This window comes from Strix uralensis, chromosome Z (genome assembly GCF_047716275.1).
Source record: "Strix uralensis isolate ZFMK-TIS-50842 chromosome Z, bStrUra1, whole genome shotgun sequence".
NCBI classification, from domain to species: Eukaryota; Metazoa; Chordata; class Aves; order Strigiformes; family Strigidae; genus Strix; species Strix uralensis.
In genome coordinates, this window is record NC_134012.1 from 82463986 (window position 1) to 82480618 (window position 16633).

Genomic DNA, 16633 nt, shown 5'->3' on the forward strand with positions numbered 1-16633 from the left:
GGGCTGGGCTGGGCTGGGCTGCGCGGCGCGGCCGGCTCCGAGTCCCGGCTTCACCCCGGCAGGCGAGGCAGGGCGCGGGGCCGGGCCGGCGGCCGTCCCACGTCGCCAGTTTCGCTAATCCAGAGCCGAGAGGCAGGGCGGAGGAGCCGAGCGCAGAGCGGCCGCCCCCATCGATGGGCCCGGCCCGCCCCTTCCCCGCCCGCCCCCTGGCGGCGGCGCCCGCGGAGCCGGGGCCGGGGCCGGGGCCGGGGCGGGGGCCGGGGGCGCGACAGCGGCGCCTGCAACCTGCCCCGTTTTGAGTGCCTCGCCCCGGGTTTTGCAGGCGGCAGCAGCTGCACGTTCAGCCTCTTTTGAGTCCGTTGACTGATTTCTCATAAGCCTACCCGATTTCCGTGACCCAAACACATCCACGACTCCTCCCGACCTCCCTCCGAGGTGTTTCGGCACTTCTCCGAGGGTTGGCCAAGAAGCCTGCGCGCCTTCCCCGGCGCCTGGTTTTCGTCTCAAGGCTCCCGCGGTGACCAGGACGAATAGATGCCGTCGCTGCCTCGGCATCTGTGCAGGAGGTGCGCCGGGCAGATGCTCTGGGGGGTTACGCTGTTTCTGGAGGTCCTCCTCCAGCTGGTTGTTGCCTACAAAGAAAAGTAAGGTTAGGGTTAGGAAGGTGTGCATTTCAGTTTGTGGATAATGCGTATTTTAGCCCTCTTGAAAAAGGTGGTCATGCTGCTGATGCTGGTTTTCTGTGGAACAGCCTCAATCCCATCCCGGTGCTTTTTTTCCTGCCCTGGTCATTTCCCCTCCTAACTCCTGTGGCACCTGGTCCTCTGTTGTCTAATCACATGGATCCCATCCCATTAATCATCCCTGGATACAAATTTCTCTCAAGATTTCTACCTGTTCACAAACAATTAGAAAGTTCTCTGGAGGAGATGTGCCTGTTTGGTCCCCAGCTCTTTAGGCTTTCCCATCAGCATCCTGCCAAATACACAGTTCTCCCTCATTTCTCTGACATAGTTCAAAGTGTATGTTACTTCTCAAAGGTCTTTGTGTCAAATAACTTGTCTTCATCTAGGGACAATTCACTGGAATGCTACAAGACCCACTGCTTCCTTTCATTGCTGATTTCAGTGCTCAATACCTGCAGTTTGCTTTTGTTCACTTTTCCCCCCTGACCTTTATTTTTCCAATGTTAGTGCACATATTATCACAGCACTTTTCTGTTACTGTTGCTTGGCTTGTGTACTTAACATTTTTTGAATACATGAGTTCACCCCAGCCTAGCATTTTAACCCCCAATTCCTTTATTGCTTAACTCTGGAAGTCTGTTTTTATTAGCCAATACCAATAGTGCTCAAAGAACCACATAGTTCACCACACAATCAGCTCCTTGGTGGCCAGCCCAGTGGAACATATTCATGTTGCATCACCAGTGCCACCAGCTCCAAACCCAAGCACTAAATTTGCAGCAGCAAGTTTACAGAGAGCAATTCTGAGTATCAACATCAGTGCTAAAGTAAGAAGTGTCGATCTTCTCCTGAGGGAGAGCTGTCAGCTACCCAGGATGGTGCAGCTGAAGACCTTGACTTCAGACAACTCTGTATGAAGGCTTCTGAGTTTCCCTGCCAGCTCACTTGGTACTGGTGGAAGCACTGTGACCTGGCCTAGTCATAATTACTCCTCCCCAGCAGGCTCTGAGAGCTCCTCAAGCCCTGCATCAGCATTTGTCAGTGCTTTTAGAATTGCCAAAGTTTTTTTTCCACCAAGGCTAGAGATTGTCAGTGTGCTGCCACTTCACCCGGTGCACCATCAGTGTCTGCCTTTGAGACAGACGTGGTTCCTTTCTGCCAAATGCAGAGATTGCCATGGCACTTGATCCACAGTCCAGCGTGCTGCCCTTCACCCAGGTGGCCAACCTAGAGTAAGGACTAAAACCCTGACAGGAGGTAGATACGGATCTGTTTAAGATTGGTCTTAGATTTAATCTCAAATTCTGACTACTGCAAATCAAGATAAGTGACTGGGGTTTTGTGTTCTTTCCAAAGTTACTCCTAACATTGATCTTGTGCACTGAAGTGAATCCTCACAGGTTAAGCTACAGAAAATTAGCTCTTCATCTGCCTTTTCTATATCACTTGTTGTTTTATATATATTTCACTGCACTTCATTCAATTCCTTTCCCAAACTTTTCAGTCCTATTCATCTTAATTTCAATGTCCTTAATCATTAATATTGTTTTCTCTGAAATAGTCTTTTTTTCACATGAGGTGCTGGAAATGATGCTGACCCACTTGATTTGTGTAAATAGACACATTTAAGATTTGCTTTCATTGAACAACCTGGAGTGACAAACAAGATGGCTTGTGCAGCTGCAAAGCCACTTCAGGAATGGGGTTTTGCTGCTCCAAGTAGTTGTGCCAATGCTCATCAGGCTGCAGCTGTCATGGCCAGGACATGACAAAGGGACAATGTTGAGCTGGGGCCCTGCTTTACTTCTTTGGGTCTGGTGATGGAGGTGGCAACTGTCCTGCTTCCTCCTGCCCCTCCTTAGTGCATTGGATCTGATGTTTTCTTAGTAAATACTGGCCCAGTATTTGTATCTCAAATGGACACAAGCAAAGGTGTCAAGTTCAACAGGTGCAAAAACTGCTACCAGCAGAATTTGAAGGCATAAAATCTGTAAAGCTAATGAGGATAGTATTTCTTAAATAAATAAGCGTAAAGTAGTGAAACAGTTATTCTCTAAAATATTCCAGTTTTATCTCGAGATTTTAACAAAAACTAAGTTACATGAAATTGGGTCATGGGTTTTTTTAGGCACTAATGCCATCAATAAGACAATATTATGAAAGGAAAAAGTGTGTTATATTATTTCCCTAGTGGACAAAACTACAAAGAGAATTTGGAACAATAACGAGGTTGTAAATGACGTTTTCCATCTTTTTCCCACTAGTGAGCCAACTCTGATTACCACTGTGTGCAGGCACTCTGTTGGGGATGTTAAAATTAACATTTTTAAAAACTCAACAATTGTTTTCAAGAAAACCAAACTGAAAATTGGAAGCCACCCTAAAAAAATATACTTAAAGGGTTTGAAGAAGCCAGCTTCTTAGGCCCTCGGTAACCATCTATGGTACCAAGTAGAAGAGTTGGATTGATTGACCTTTGTTTCTTGTTGCTCAGACTAGCAGAAGCAAGGATTTCAAAATAAGAACAGCACATAGTCACTTACAGCTACACAAAACACGTATGTGAACGTGTTCGCTTGGTCAGGAATTTCTGCTGTCTTCATTGGGAATCGAACTTTCAGAGTCAAAGTGAATGTTATTCTGATCCTATTGAGACTGAAAACCTGTAATTCAGCAAAAATGTCTATTATTTAATGTGTTCCTAGTGGTCTGTAATTTGGGGGATGAAACAGAAAGTCAAACTAAAGCCAAATGTCTACCAATGTCTATGTATTGGATATGTCATTATTTTAATTTGGAGTTAGGCATCTCAAAACCCCTGAGAATATATGCTGAAAGAGGTGTTTCAGAGCAGCGTGATTTATTTTTCTGCTCAAGTGCAGAAGCTTAAAATAAAAAATTTGGGAACATTTTTGGGAAAAGGTAACAATTTTAGGCTATCTTGAATTAGAAAAAGGTGAATGAGTAGAGGCTCTGAAACAAAAAATGATAAAAGTGTGTATCACCTCTGTGTAACTTTTCCTTGAAGTCCCCAAATCTTTCCTTCTTTATTTTGTTAATTTTCCTCTATGCTATCACTGTGCTGCTTTAGTAAGAAAAGCAAAGTGTTTTTTCATGAGAGAAGATGAAGCTCTGGTGGCACTTAGACTTTTCATTATGATGATACCCTCTGTGGACCCTGGAAAAACTGTGTGTCTGGATATGAAACAATGTCCTAGTAGGAAACACACTGAATCGTGCTTTGTGTAAGGAAATGGCTACAAATAGACCAATTTTCACCCGTATAATTTCTAAGAGCAAACTCAGTCAAACGCTTACTCAGTATGTGATGTCTTTTTTGTTGCTATTTGTGTTATCTTTCTAGATTATTTTGTTTTGCTGGTGGTACTATCTTAACATAACAAGAAATGACTATTTTTTTAAAAACTATAGAAATGGGTAATAAATTTCACATAAAAGGAAATAAACTGATTTTCTTCCATTCCTACATTATCTGTAACTGGAACGTCGCAGTTCAGGGTGCCTAGCAGGGCTGCCACTAGAGGGCACAAAATTATTTTAAACACCGAAGTTGCCACACTAAAAGCAAGTAGACTTTGAACTAACAAAGCACTGAAGAAAATGCAACAAATGTGACAAATATGTTATTCTAGGGGTATTTCTTTCATATGATTACCATTTAAGTGTTTTGTAAAATCACACCTGAAAACATAAAACAGTTATCAGAAATGGTGACACTATAGTGTGTTATGGAATTTAGGAAAAGATGCAGTCGGATTTAGGAGAAAACAAAATATTTTTCAAATAGGAGCATAAATTAAGCAGATATTGCATAGCTTTTTTCAAACTAGGTTGTGTAAAATTGGAGGTAGTTGAGCAGAAGCGCTGAGATTCTTGTTTGAACTTTGCGGTATATATTAGCTATCTCAGCCCCAGTCTGTGTAATAGATGGCTGTTACTCAGAAATTCTCAACCCTCCATTTAATATTGCTTGGAATGCCTGTCTGTCTCCATTCCCTGTCTGAAGGTATAATGTTTCATAACCATCTAAGGATGCTGTCAAGATAAATCCATTAAGTATGCAGTTCTTCCATGCTGTGGCAGTGAGGGTATGCGTGAGACAGACATTCTGATGATGCTGAGAGTCTGTTGTGGTTACAGACGAATGGGCCCTTATCACCTGCCACTCCCTTGACATGCATACAGGCAAAATTTACCTCCTAAATGTAAAGACTGAGACACAGCAAAAGAGGATGCATGAGTCTGCTGTGCTCTAGTCCAAGCTGCACCAGTCTGTAAGGAGTAATCCCAATATATTTGAAATCCAATACCTTTCATGATAACAAACATTTTATAAAAAGCAAGACTGTGAGCTAAGTGGGTAACTGGTAAGGAAGTCCCAGTGAGGTCAACATTATGTCCATGTGCCGTATAAACATGGCATGAAAATAAAGTTATCTCAGCAACAAACCCATTGTATAAGATGAATAAAGTATGGTATAGCAAGAATGAAGCATTGAGCATTCATTCATGCAGGTATCTTTATCCTCACCCAGGAGACAGAAATTGCAGAGAGGACCTCCTTAGCGGGCTCTGTGTCTGTGTTAACCCTGGGGTTTATCAAGGGAAAATAAATGCTGCTGGGTTTTAGAAATCCATGGGACTTGGGTACTTTGGGCTGAAGAGGTTCATGTCAACCCTGAAGTTGCTCTGGCCCTGTGCAGAGAGGTGGCTGGCAGATGCTGGCTTCAGGGTGAAGGACTAGTCACTGGCAGCTCCTCGGATATACCTGTCAATTGATCAGGATGGATGAGCTTTAGCCTCACCTTTATGTGTCTATGAGTTTTTACTGTCCATTGTCAAACCTTATGAGAGTGACTTCTCAGTCTCAGCCTGGAAACCAGAACAAGTTCTCACTAACTTAGGACACAGACCAGTTTTGATGGCAGTTTGGCCATCAAAGTTGTGGGTTGAGACCAGAGGGAAACTGAACACTACGAAGCTTCTTGCTCACTCCTTCCCCCTCAGGAATGGGAAGGAGAAAATAAAGCAAAAGTTTTGGGAGTCAAGATAAGGACAAAGAATGATGATTCACCCATTATGGTCACAGGCAAAAGTCAGACTCATTAGGGGAAGAAAAAGAACATCAGTTTAATTCAGACACTAACAACATTTAACAAACAGAGTAGGACAGCAAGAACTATTACCATATCTTAAAACATCTTTCCCCCACCCCTCCCTTCTTCCTGGGCTCAGCTTTGCTCCCAATTTCTCTACTTCCTCCCCTCCAGCAGCACAGGGGGCAGGGAATGGGGGATGTGGTCAGTCCCGCCTCTCCTTGCTCCTCAGGGATGGGGGAGGACACCTCACATTCTTCCCCTGCTCCGGTGTGGAGCCCCTCTCACAGGAGACAGTCCTCCACGAACTTTCTCTGACATGAACCACCCCCACGGGCTGCAGACTCTTCCCTAGTTGTTCCAATGTGGGTCCCTCCCACATGGTTGCAACCCTCCCAGCGCTGAGCTACAACAGTGGGGTCTTCCCTCAGAGTACCAGCCTTCTTCGGGAGCAGCCCCCTTCCCCGGTGTGGGATCCTCCACAGGCTGCAGGTGGGCATCTGCTCCACCAGTGACCTCCGTGGGCAGCAGGGGCACAGCCTGCCTCTCACCACGGGCTGCAGGGGAGTCTCTGCTCCGGCCCATGTCCTCCTCTCTCCTTCTTTCTTCCTTTGACCTTGATGTTCACATAGGTGTCTCCCTCACAACTCCTCCTTACAACTCCCACTCCTACTCCCAGGTTCCCCTTCTTAAATGCGTTATCGCAGAGGTGCAGCCACCGTCACTAATTGGCTTGGCCTTGGCCAGAGGTTTGTCTGACTTGGAGCCGGGGGATCTTTGAGAAGCTTCTCACAGGGGCCACCACTGTAGCCCCCTCCCCCGCTACCACAAAACCCTGTCACACACACAAACCCAGCACAAAAATATCTTCCATTCTCTCAGTGCTTGCATTTAAGCTGAGACCATTCATTCTGCTACCAGGAGGCAGTGACATTAAATTCTGAGTGAGATTGCTGTCTTATCTTCAAGGAAAAAAAATTAGCTTGTGCTGTTTCCTGTGTCAGCTCAGATGAGGAGTTCTGAGAAGCTCAGTGGCTGAAAATGGCATTAAGTTATTCTAGAGTAAATGTTTTAGCTTCTGGGTTTTGCTGGTATTTTGGTAAACATAGAGGCTTGGAAAGAATGAGGCAGTGAAGAAGGTTCCTGATATGCTTGGTTTGGTCTGTGTATTGGAGAGAAGGTCAATAATATGAATTCCTTATCATGCAGCCTGTCGTTTCCTTATTAAACCCTTGTTTTAGAAGGGATTTCAGTGCTGGAGACATATCAGGTATCCCATACCATTAGTGAAATGTTAAGATATGATGATTTCCTAAGAGAAACAGTGTCAGAACCTGCCTGTGGTCATTCTGTATGCATTTAAAAGAATCTTTGATTAGCTAACCATAAATACAGAGCTGTATTCATATAAGCAGAATTCTCTGAATGTAAAATATATTGTTATTAATGGGTAAGTGAAGGTAGAAATGGAAAAATTAAGATGTTGATACAAGCAATAACAATTAGTTACAAGAAAAAGCTTATTAAAAATTATATGGCCAGTGGAACAACAGGCAGGACTTACTCAGCAAGAAACAAAATCCAAACAATAGCTTAGATGAGTATGGCATGAAGATGACAAAACTGCCAATGATGATCCAGGAGAAATATTAAATATATCTAAGGTTATTCAATAAATATTACTGCTCTGTATGTAGAAAAACTATATTCACAGTTTTTCATGTTGATGAATTCCTTTGTGTTCTATCAGTAACTAAAGAGGGTGTTTAGCAGCAGATGTTAAACTTTTGTATCTTTGTAACTCACAACACCAGGATAGTAAAAAGACTGTCCCAAGAGCTGTCCAGACTATTACTTTTAGTTTTAGGGTAAAATTTCTATCACTGACCAAATCTTAGAGGGCTAGGGAAAACCTGCTTTTTGTTGGCCATGGTGATTATTAACACTTGAACAATTATGGAGTGGTGTGATGAGTTTTCCATCAACTGAAGTCTGTAAAGAAAGATTTGATGTCTTACTTAAATATATGTTCTTTTTCAAATATATTATGGGCTTCATGAGGAAATTAGCAAGGGAGATGATGTGGGGTCTGTTCAGGGGATCACACTGGGGGCCATCACTGATCCTCCTGACCTTTAAGCCTATCAATCTAGAAACCTTAACTGTCTCCACACTGTAACCATTTCAGGCTGAAGATTCTAGAAGATCTCAGATAAATATTGTTATGGATACTATAATAGAATGAGTTTCAGATTTCATATTTCTGCAGCTATTTATCTCAGAATCTTCTAATCTGCATTGAGTCCCTAACAGTTTCATTCCAGGATCAAGCCCTAAGGCTTCATATATACACTGAGGCAGAGACTGTATTTATGGTTCATCTTGTACAGTACATACTGATCATGGCAGCAGGACTTGGACAATTGTGATAAATTTACAGAAAATATACTTGAAATACTATTTAAATGCATACAGTTGTCACCACTGCTTCTCTCTGCCTTGTAAGACAGAGTACAAGAATTATGTTTTTATTTGTCAAACCACACTCTGAAAATCATTTCCCTTCATTAATTTTTCATTATAGCTATGATGTAATGCTATCGCTTTTAGTTAAGACTTGGACTTATTTAAACCCAAACATCCAAACTCAAAATTAGCTCATTCACAGACAAAAGCTATGCCTGCTTTTAGTGCCTACACCACAGTGCTGCTGCGGTATCTGTGGAACAGCTAACTCAGGCATCCAGACTAAGAGGAGAGTGAGATATCCCAGAAAATGAGGAGTGGAACTAATAATAAAGGCATTACTGCCACTGGAACCCAAAACATCTTCTGATCCCATCTTACCTCTCATGTGGAGTCACACACATGCAGGGAACCACTCATGTGGTCCGATTTGGACATATGAATCAGCCACAGGAGCAGCCAGCTGAGCTCTGTGCTGCATCGGTACTGTATTGGGAAAGAATGAAATGCCAGCAGCCCTGGAGTTGGCACAGCAGCACCTGAGTGAGGAGGCCTTGCTGGATCAAACCAATTTCATGCAGAGTCAACAAGAGGGATGACTGCACAAGCTGACTAGTTTAAGGTGAATCAGTAAATCAGCTTGAGGTGATGAGGACTTGACTGTAGAAATTTTGGGGTGGCTAGTTCAGATAGGCCACTCACACTTTAACCCCCATGTCATCCAACTCTGGTAAGAGCAAATGAATCTTTTCAAAATTCTGCCATGGTATCTGCTTACATCATGGGAATGTACAATTAATGGATGGGAAAATTGAAGGGATGTGCAATTGAAAAGAAATGTAGCTGAAGATAGCAGGTGACTTACTCTTTCATTCTAGCACTCCAAGGTTTTAGTCCATGTATGGTATTCCTTTTCTATTAACAACATAAATTTTTTTAAGTAATTTTGAAATGTCTTTCTCAGCCCTTAAAAATTCTCATTTTATCAAAAATTCAAATATTTCTTGTAGGAGGTATGAATATTATGCCTTAAAATCTTTATATATATGTGCTGGTTTCAAATGAGATAGAGTTCATTTTTTTCCATAGTAGCTAGTATGGGAATATGTTTGGGACTCATGCTGAAAACAGTGTTGATAATACAGGGATGTTTTAGTTATTGCTGAGCAGTGCTTACACAGAGCCAAGGCCTTTTCTGCTTCTCACACCACCCGCCAGTAAGCAGGCTGGGGGTTCACAAGGAGTTGTGAGGGGACACAGCTGGGACACCTGACCCCAGCTGACCACAGGGATATTCCATACCATATGACATCATGCTCAGCAATAAAAAGGCAGGGGAAGAAGAAAGAAGGGGAAACATTCACAGTTATGGGACTTGTCTTCCCAAGTAATTGTCTACCCAATTACGCATGATGGAGCCCTGCTTTCCTGGAGATGGCTGAGCACCTGCCTGCCAATGGGAAGTGGTGAAAGAAATCCTTGTTTTACTTTGCTTGTGTGTGTTGCTTCTGCTTGACCTATTAAACTCTCTTTATCTCAACCCATGATTTTTCTCACTTTTACTCTTCCGATTCTCTCCCCTATCCCACTGGGGTGCAGTGAGCGGGCAGCTGTGTGGGCCTTAGATGCTGGCTGCGTTTAAACCATGACAATATATAAATATGTATATGTTCTGAACCAGTTGGAGTGTTTTTCCTGCTCCCCATCCTTGCCTGAGACACCTCTGGTGGGCTTCCTTGCTGGCTACACGCTGAGGCCCACCTAGGTCCTACAGTTTTCTGTCTCCTGCCCTTGCACAGACCTGCCTGCTGCTGCTTCTGTATTAGCTGACAGGGCTCAGGAGCAGCATGCTTTGTCAGCAGAAGAGGGTTACTTGCTGGGGTCAGGGTCAGCCCAAAGCATGGTAAACACACCGAGGATCATAAGAGGAACTGTAAATGATTCTCTACTCGCATCAGTTCTACTTGGGCAAGCAGCTGCTAGACATACTTCCCACCAAAAATGCTGGCATCAGCGGTATTACCATGTGGCTAAACAGTGTTACTTTTTAAGGATTGATGGGATTTCTGGTGAGGCTACAGCCCACCGCAGTGCAGAGAGCTGAGACCACCATGCTAGCATTAACCTGGACAGGGAGTCCTGAGCTGTAGCTGTAGTGCCATGTTTCTCCTGTCTCTCCATTTGTAAAAGTACTTTTAATAAGGGATGATTTTTTAGTCTGACCACAGCAAAGGACAGGCCGGGATTTCTGGACCTGAGTTGGCACACAGGGACAGTACTTCTGGCTCCAGAGATAGCACAAGTGGGGCCAGCTCAGGTATCTCTGATGTAACGTACAGGTCTAAGTCCTTAGACTTAACCCCTGTGCTCAGAGTGTAGGGCCATTGAGACCCTGTCCTCTGGATGACAGGGGCCAGCTGTTGTTTCTGGTAGTCGGCAAGACAAAGGTTACCATCTCTTTCAAATAAGAGATGGTGCACTCAATATTTTCAGAAATATTCCTACTCCCATTAAAAGCCAAATCTTGTAGCATTACTCAGATGAAAAAGCACATTTTGATTCCTGGCTATGAACTAAGTAAGGAACATAAGACCTACCGCTCTTGGAGGGAATGTTGCCACCATGATACCCCAGGGATTTCCTTCCCTCTTTTCCAATGCCCAGGGCTGTAGCTGAGCAGTTACTGGGTGACTGATGGGTGTCAGCCTCGGTTCACTGCACCACAAGTATCAGACTGTGTAGAGAGATCTCAGATGCCTTGGATGCAGCAGAAACTATAAAAAGGCAACCAGTCCAAGGCATTTGTGGGCTTCCTGCCCACAGGGATCACATGGGAATGTGTTTGTTACTTTGCTTTTGTAGACTAATGCTAATACTGAGACATTTTCTTCTTCTATGAAAGCATTTTTCACCGTGCTTAGATACATTCATGAAATATCTTTAACCATTTGGAGGAGCAGTCTGATCAATTATGAAGGTAATCCTTCACCAATGGGAATTGAGAAGGCTCCATAACACTTGCTCTGCAAGGCTTGCAGCAGCATTTATCACTTATTCTGGGCTAGGACTTGTAGGCAGCCAATATCAGGGTTCTTAATTTAATCACATCATCATATTTTAAACCTGTCTTAAACTATAGCTGTTCTGAAAACCTTTGCTGTTGATAAATTTCTCATTCTGCTGTCCATGAGCAATATTAGCAGCTCTATCTGTGACATTCACATTCAGTTCTAATCAGATTATAAAACATCACATACAATATGTGTAAACAGCTCTTTCCAGACAATTCAGAAATGCTCTGCCTAGTACTTTGATGCTGTTCTGATAAACACATAACATATGAACAACATTCATCCAAGAACTTTCAATACACTGCCACTAAAAAGAGGAGGGAAGCACTTTGCTATGCATTGTGCTTGGTGCTAAAATGCAGGAAGCCAGTGGGAGGTCCATACTCCAGCATGGTCCCTGTTATGCAAGCACTCGAGTGCTGAGCCAGGGCAAGTTCCCATTCACCAAGGAGCATGGACATAGGCTTTTGTAAAGCTCTGGGTACAAAAGAAGGGAAAATTCACCTGTGTCCCTGCCACGTTTGGAGCAGTATGTTCCGATGGTTTCTGACTGATGATGTTGCGATTAAGTACAGATCTGGGTATGGAATGATGTGAAGAGACCTATGACAGAACAGCCAAATGCCAAGTTCTTCCTCCAGTTTTATGAGGCAGGCTGTGTACATAAGCAGGGCTGTGTGTAACCATGGTATTAACATGTATAGAACAGATTATATGATTTTGGCTGTCTGGTCTAATTTCTTGCCAAGCTTCCAGTAGTTTAATCATGATCTAATTTCAAATTATTAAATCAGTTATGTTGTTTTAGAACTGCTTTTTCATGTCTAGGGCTATGAATACCATCATTGCAATCATAGCTAGAATAATTTTTATAATAACCTATAATTTTAAGTGATTGAATTTACAGAATCCTCTGTAAACAGAAATCACTAAAGATGATTACTAACTGGTGATCCTAAACTCTAACCCAACAGTTTTGCCATAAGGTGATGTGGAAACCATGGGTCTAAACTTGTGAGCTTTTATAAAATTGGTGTGTAAAGTTTAAATCCAGACCTGTATCTAGAATTCATTTTTTAAAATCCACGTTTCATCTTCCATCAGATTCATGGCTGAAGAAGCTTCTTGACCTAAAAGTGTTGAAAATCTAGATCTGATCTTCTACTGTGATCGTTTATTACCTTAAATGAATACACGGCTTAAACACAGGCAATATGAAGGGAAAGTGTGGGTTGACTGGAAATGTAGGGACATATGTTTTATATTTGGTTTGCTGTGTTAGAAAACATTAGGATCTTGTCTTCTGCTCTGTTCAAAAAATAAAATAATTGCACAGGATCGAAATTTACAATCCAGACCTTATTCTGCATTTATTGTACAAATTCATTGTGAGTTTTAGCACAAATAATAAATAAAATGCAAGAATTGGACTACCCCCTTTTCTAAAATCAATTGCTTCGAATATCTTCAAGTCTAAATGACCATGACATGAGTGTTTCTAATGAATGTGCAGATTTGCAAGGTTTAGGGCTTTCATTTTAAACTAAAGGAACTCTCTGGTTTGAGCTAGTGAGAGCCTGGGTTTTGTTAATCAGATTTTTTCTCATATTCTTAAAATTGTATTTGTATTCAGTTTCATTTGAATATGTTTTTAGCTTGTCCAAACAGCAGATGGCTATCATAAAGAGTCTGTATTTAACTCGGTACTTTCCATTCCACATTCCTTTACTATTCATAGCACAGCAGTCATACTCATCTCCAGTAGACATAAAAGGAGGCAGTTCGACTTGCAGCTGCAGATCTCCTCAAATGTTTGAGTATTTACAAACTCACAGCATTTTTTTTTTAACATTCAGAAGACTATATGCTAGATATAGTGGGTGGATTTTTTTTCATCTCTACCACTCTCATGAAATGAGAGACACTGGGACAGAAATTAAACCTGTGTGTGTAGTAAGGAACCCCTGCACTTATAATTAGACTCATGTAGAGCCCATGTTCATATGAGGAGTGTGGGACTGCATATAGGCAGAAAAATTTGCTCCTGAAGACGCAGTTGTGGGATCTCAGCCTAAACTGTCAAGCAACATGAAGAATTAAATATTCATCTGATTGAAAAACAAGACTACCTAAAATGCATAAGAATAAAGGCATCTGTGCTAGAGTAATGCCTTTTTATTACCAGGACTTCACAAAGGAGAATTTGATCCTTTTGTGTATTTGTAAGCAATACATTTTTTCTTCAGTTGCTAATTGATAGCAGAATATGTTAAACAAAATCTATTTTCTAAATGTCTTTGAATGTTTTCTTTCAAATTAATTTGTCTTTGACAGAAAGTATCATTTCTACTTACTGTATGTTCAAGCAAATGTAGTCAGTGATTATTCTTTTTTCTTATAGTTTCAAGCATGCAACACACTTCTAAAAAGCAATCTCTCAAGGGTTTTTTTGTATATGAGCTTGAACTGTGGAAATAGTGGTTTTATTTTTCTTGATAGTATCCTTCAGTTCATGTGCTTCTCCAGAGCCTAAGGAAGAAGAATTTGGTCTCAAAAATTACAAAAAACAGATTTTTCAGTATGTAAATTAAATTTCCATATGACTCACAATCTGTCTATTGCTTTGTTAATGATTATGACTATGTATGACAAATGCTTATTCCCTAGAAATGCAACTCCTCCTACTGAACTCATAAATATGCTTTATTTTCAATATGTTATCAAATAGATTATTTTTTTCTCTTGCTGTGACTAGCCTAAATTTTATTCTGTTCAAAAAGCCCAGCTTTCCAACATGTATGGAGCTAGAGGCAAGCAGTCTAACATTTCACATCGAACAATAAACTCAGCATAATGAAAAATATATACAAAGATTTTCCTTTACTATAATATAAATGCAGCTACATGCTTATTACACTCTGCAGTGTTACTTGAATAATATTATTTTGTTATATTAAGAATGATCTTATCTCACCAATAAACTATGGTCAAGGTTCTAATTCTTTCCCACTGAGTTCTTCATTTCAACAACCAAAATGCCATCATGGCAGAAAAGCGCAGACAAGTCTTTGTTCTCCACTCCATTGGGTAATTTGTATTGTCTGGTAAAGCTTCTGGATATGAAACCGTGTTCGTCCATTCTGGGTCCATGCTGAGCTTTAATCAGGAGCCAGCCTTCAAAAGTCTGAATAATGATATCTTCGGGGCGGAACTGCACAACATCCAGCAAGACCTGAAAGTGTGTGTTTTCCTCTTCCTGGCCACTCTTCCTAGCGCCAGATATACTTTGAGTGATACACCTTCTGTTGCTCAATGTAGCTGTGGAAGGGCCTGGCAAAGCATATAAAGAGTGGTCCAATTTGTGTGCTTCCAGCTCTTGGACAGCAAACTGCTCTTGGTAGCGTACAGGAGTTTCCACCCAGTGTCTTATAACAGCTTCTGCCATTGCTGAGGCAGAAAGAGAAGTTGCTGCTCCTGTCGCTTTGGGGAAGCTGCAGAGTCAGAGCAAACTCTTCCCAGTCATATGCCTTACCCGCAGACTAGTTTATCAGTTGATGTCGTCTTTCACTTTTAGCACAGGCAGAGCTTAACGTTTAATAGGGTGTGCTGTGCTCCAGAGGCAGGAGACTTGTTTCATCTTTTATCCACTAACAATAGAGCACTATTTATAGGGCTGGGGTCTTGAGTGGCTTCAACACATGCACAGCTTTCATGCATGAGCACTAAAAGCAAAATGTTAGTGCACATCTGATTATTGCAATATTGTGCTGTTTGTAATTATGAGAGACAAATAATGTGAAAGATTCTTTGATTTAAGTGGAAGTTTAAAGATTCTGTTTTTCCAAGGGATACATGGCAATAAATACCAAGTGTATTTCTTCTAACTGAAATACAAAGTTACTTGAGGAAGGGATTTAAATTAGCTTAACAGTAGGAACAGAGCAGATTTCAGGTTAGGTAAACTATAAAATTATGAAGTGCACTGTATATTGTTGCAGAAGTTGTGCGCAGGTGAAATATGGGCATGGTTAACCATGTTACTGGTGGGAGGAGGGAACCATAACAATCTCTGCCCAAAGAGGGGGTGCCTGAAGGGCTGAGCCTGCAATCTCAGTGACCTACAACACAGCAGAGCCTTCTCCCATGTGTCAGGGAGTCAGACTCAAGAGTGCAGGGAGAATTATAGTGAAAGCTCATGTTTCACAGCTTCCAGGAGAGGGCAGAGTTACTTTTCCTCAGCAGAATAGTAAAGACAACTCCAAATCCCTAATGATACCACATTGTCCCAGTAACCTTCATCTTCTGGGGCTTAACAGCTTGAATCTATGATCTCATCTACCACATGTGTCTGGGGAACAAGACTGATGACCTCAAAGGCTCTCTGTGGTGTAATCTTCTTGCTACTCTGTGATCTCAGGGCAAATAGTACCTACAAGTGTTAATAGTTTGGTTAACAAGATCTAAGAGGAAGGTGAAGTGAAAAGGGAAAAGCATTTCCAAATTTCAGTATATTTGCTAGAAAATCCCTCTGGCTGGGCTTGGTAATGTAAAGCAGAATGCATTATCGCAACTGATGGTGGAAACTGTTTATTTCCCTCAGTTGCACTAATGCTAGAAATAATCAAATGAGATACTTTTATTCCTTCTTGTTTGGCTACTATTGTTCAGAACTCTGTCACTTTCTTGTCCTTACATCTTCCATTACCATAAAAATGGCAAGTCAGTTTATATAGGATATTTGGTTGCTAATGGACTCACAAAGAAAGAGGCAGTTGAATTTCAATAGCTATCAGAAATGAACTTCTGCACTGAGTCGATAGCAGAACAAGATTACCAGACATATCTATAATTAAAGTTCTAGGGTTGCTATTTTATTTTAAACTCATGAAGGCTGAATTGCAAGGTAAGGAAATTTTGAAAGATAGATCAAAGGTTCAAGATAACTTACATTAATGGCCAACCATTTAATTGAGCATTGCGAGGAGAGTTATGCTACTTCATTTAACTATTAGCCTTTCTTCTGTCAAACTGTCCTCCAGAAATCATTTAAAAATGCAATTCTGATTGTATGGCTTGCTAAAATACTAGTAAAAATAACCTGGAGTGTTGCCCGTTATCTGTTCAGCAGCTTTTTTTTGTTTTGCTAGCCAATGATTCACTTGATGAGGAAACTTTAACCCTGACGTGAAGCAGAGTGCCTGGTTGGTTATGAAATTATGCTTTTAGAGATGCTTAAAGTTATTACTGTCTCTACTGAATTCTGTGATGATAGCCTGACTTATTTTACTTCAAT

General features: G+C 41.6%; 1 protein-coding gene across 1 annotated transcript; it reads right to left on the reverse strand.

The window, feature by feature from the left end:
- Positions 1 to 12684: 12684 nt before the first annotated feature.
- On the reverse strand, positions 12685 to 14888 carry HSPB3 (heat shock protein family B (small) member 3). The gene is made up of 2 exons (XM_074855789.1): positions 14315 to 14888; positions 12685 to 13869 (listed from the first exon to the last, which is right to left on the reverse strand). Exon 1 carries the CDS (start codon positions 14783 to 14785, stop codon positions 14336 to 14338), a length of 450 nt encoding a protein of 149 aa, XP_074711890.1. The 5' UTR covers positions 14786 to 14888; the 3' UTR covers positions 12685 to 13869; positions 14315 to 14335.
- Between the last annotated feature and the right edge of the window lie 1745 nt (positions 14889 to 16633).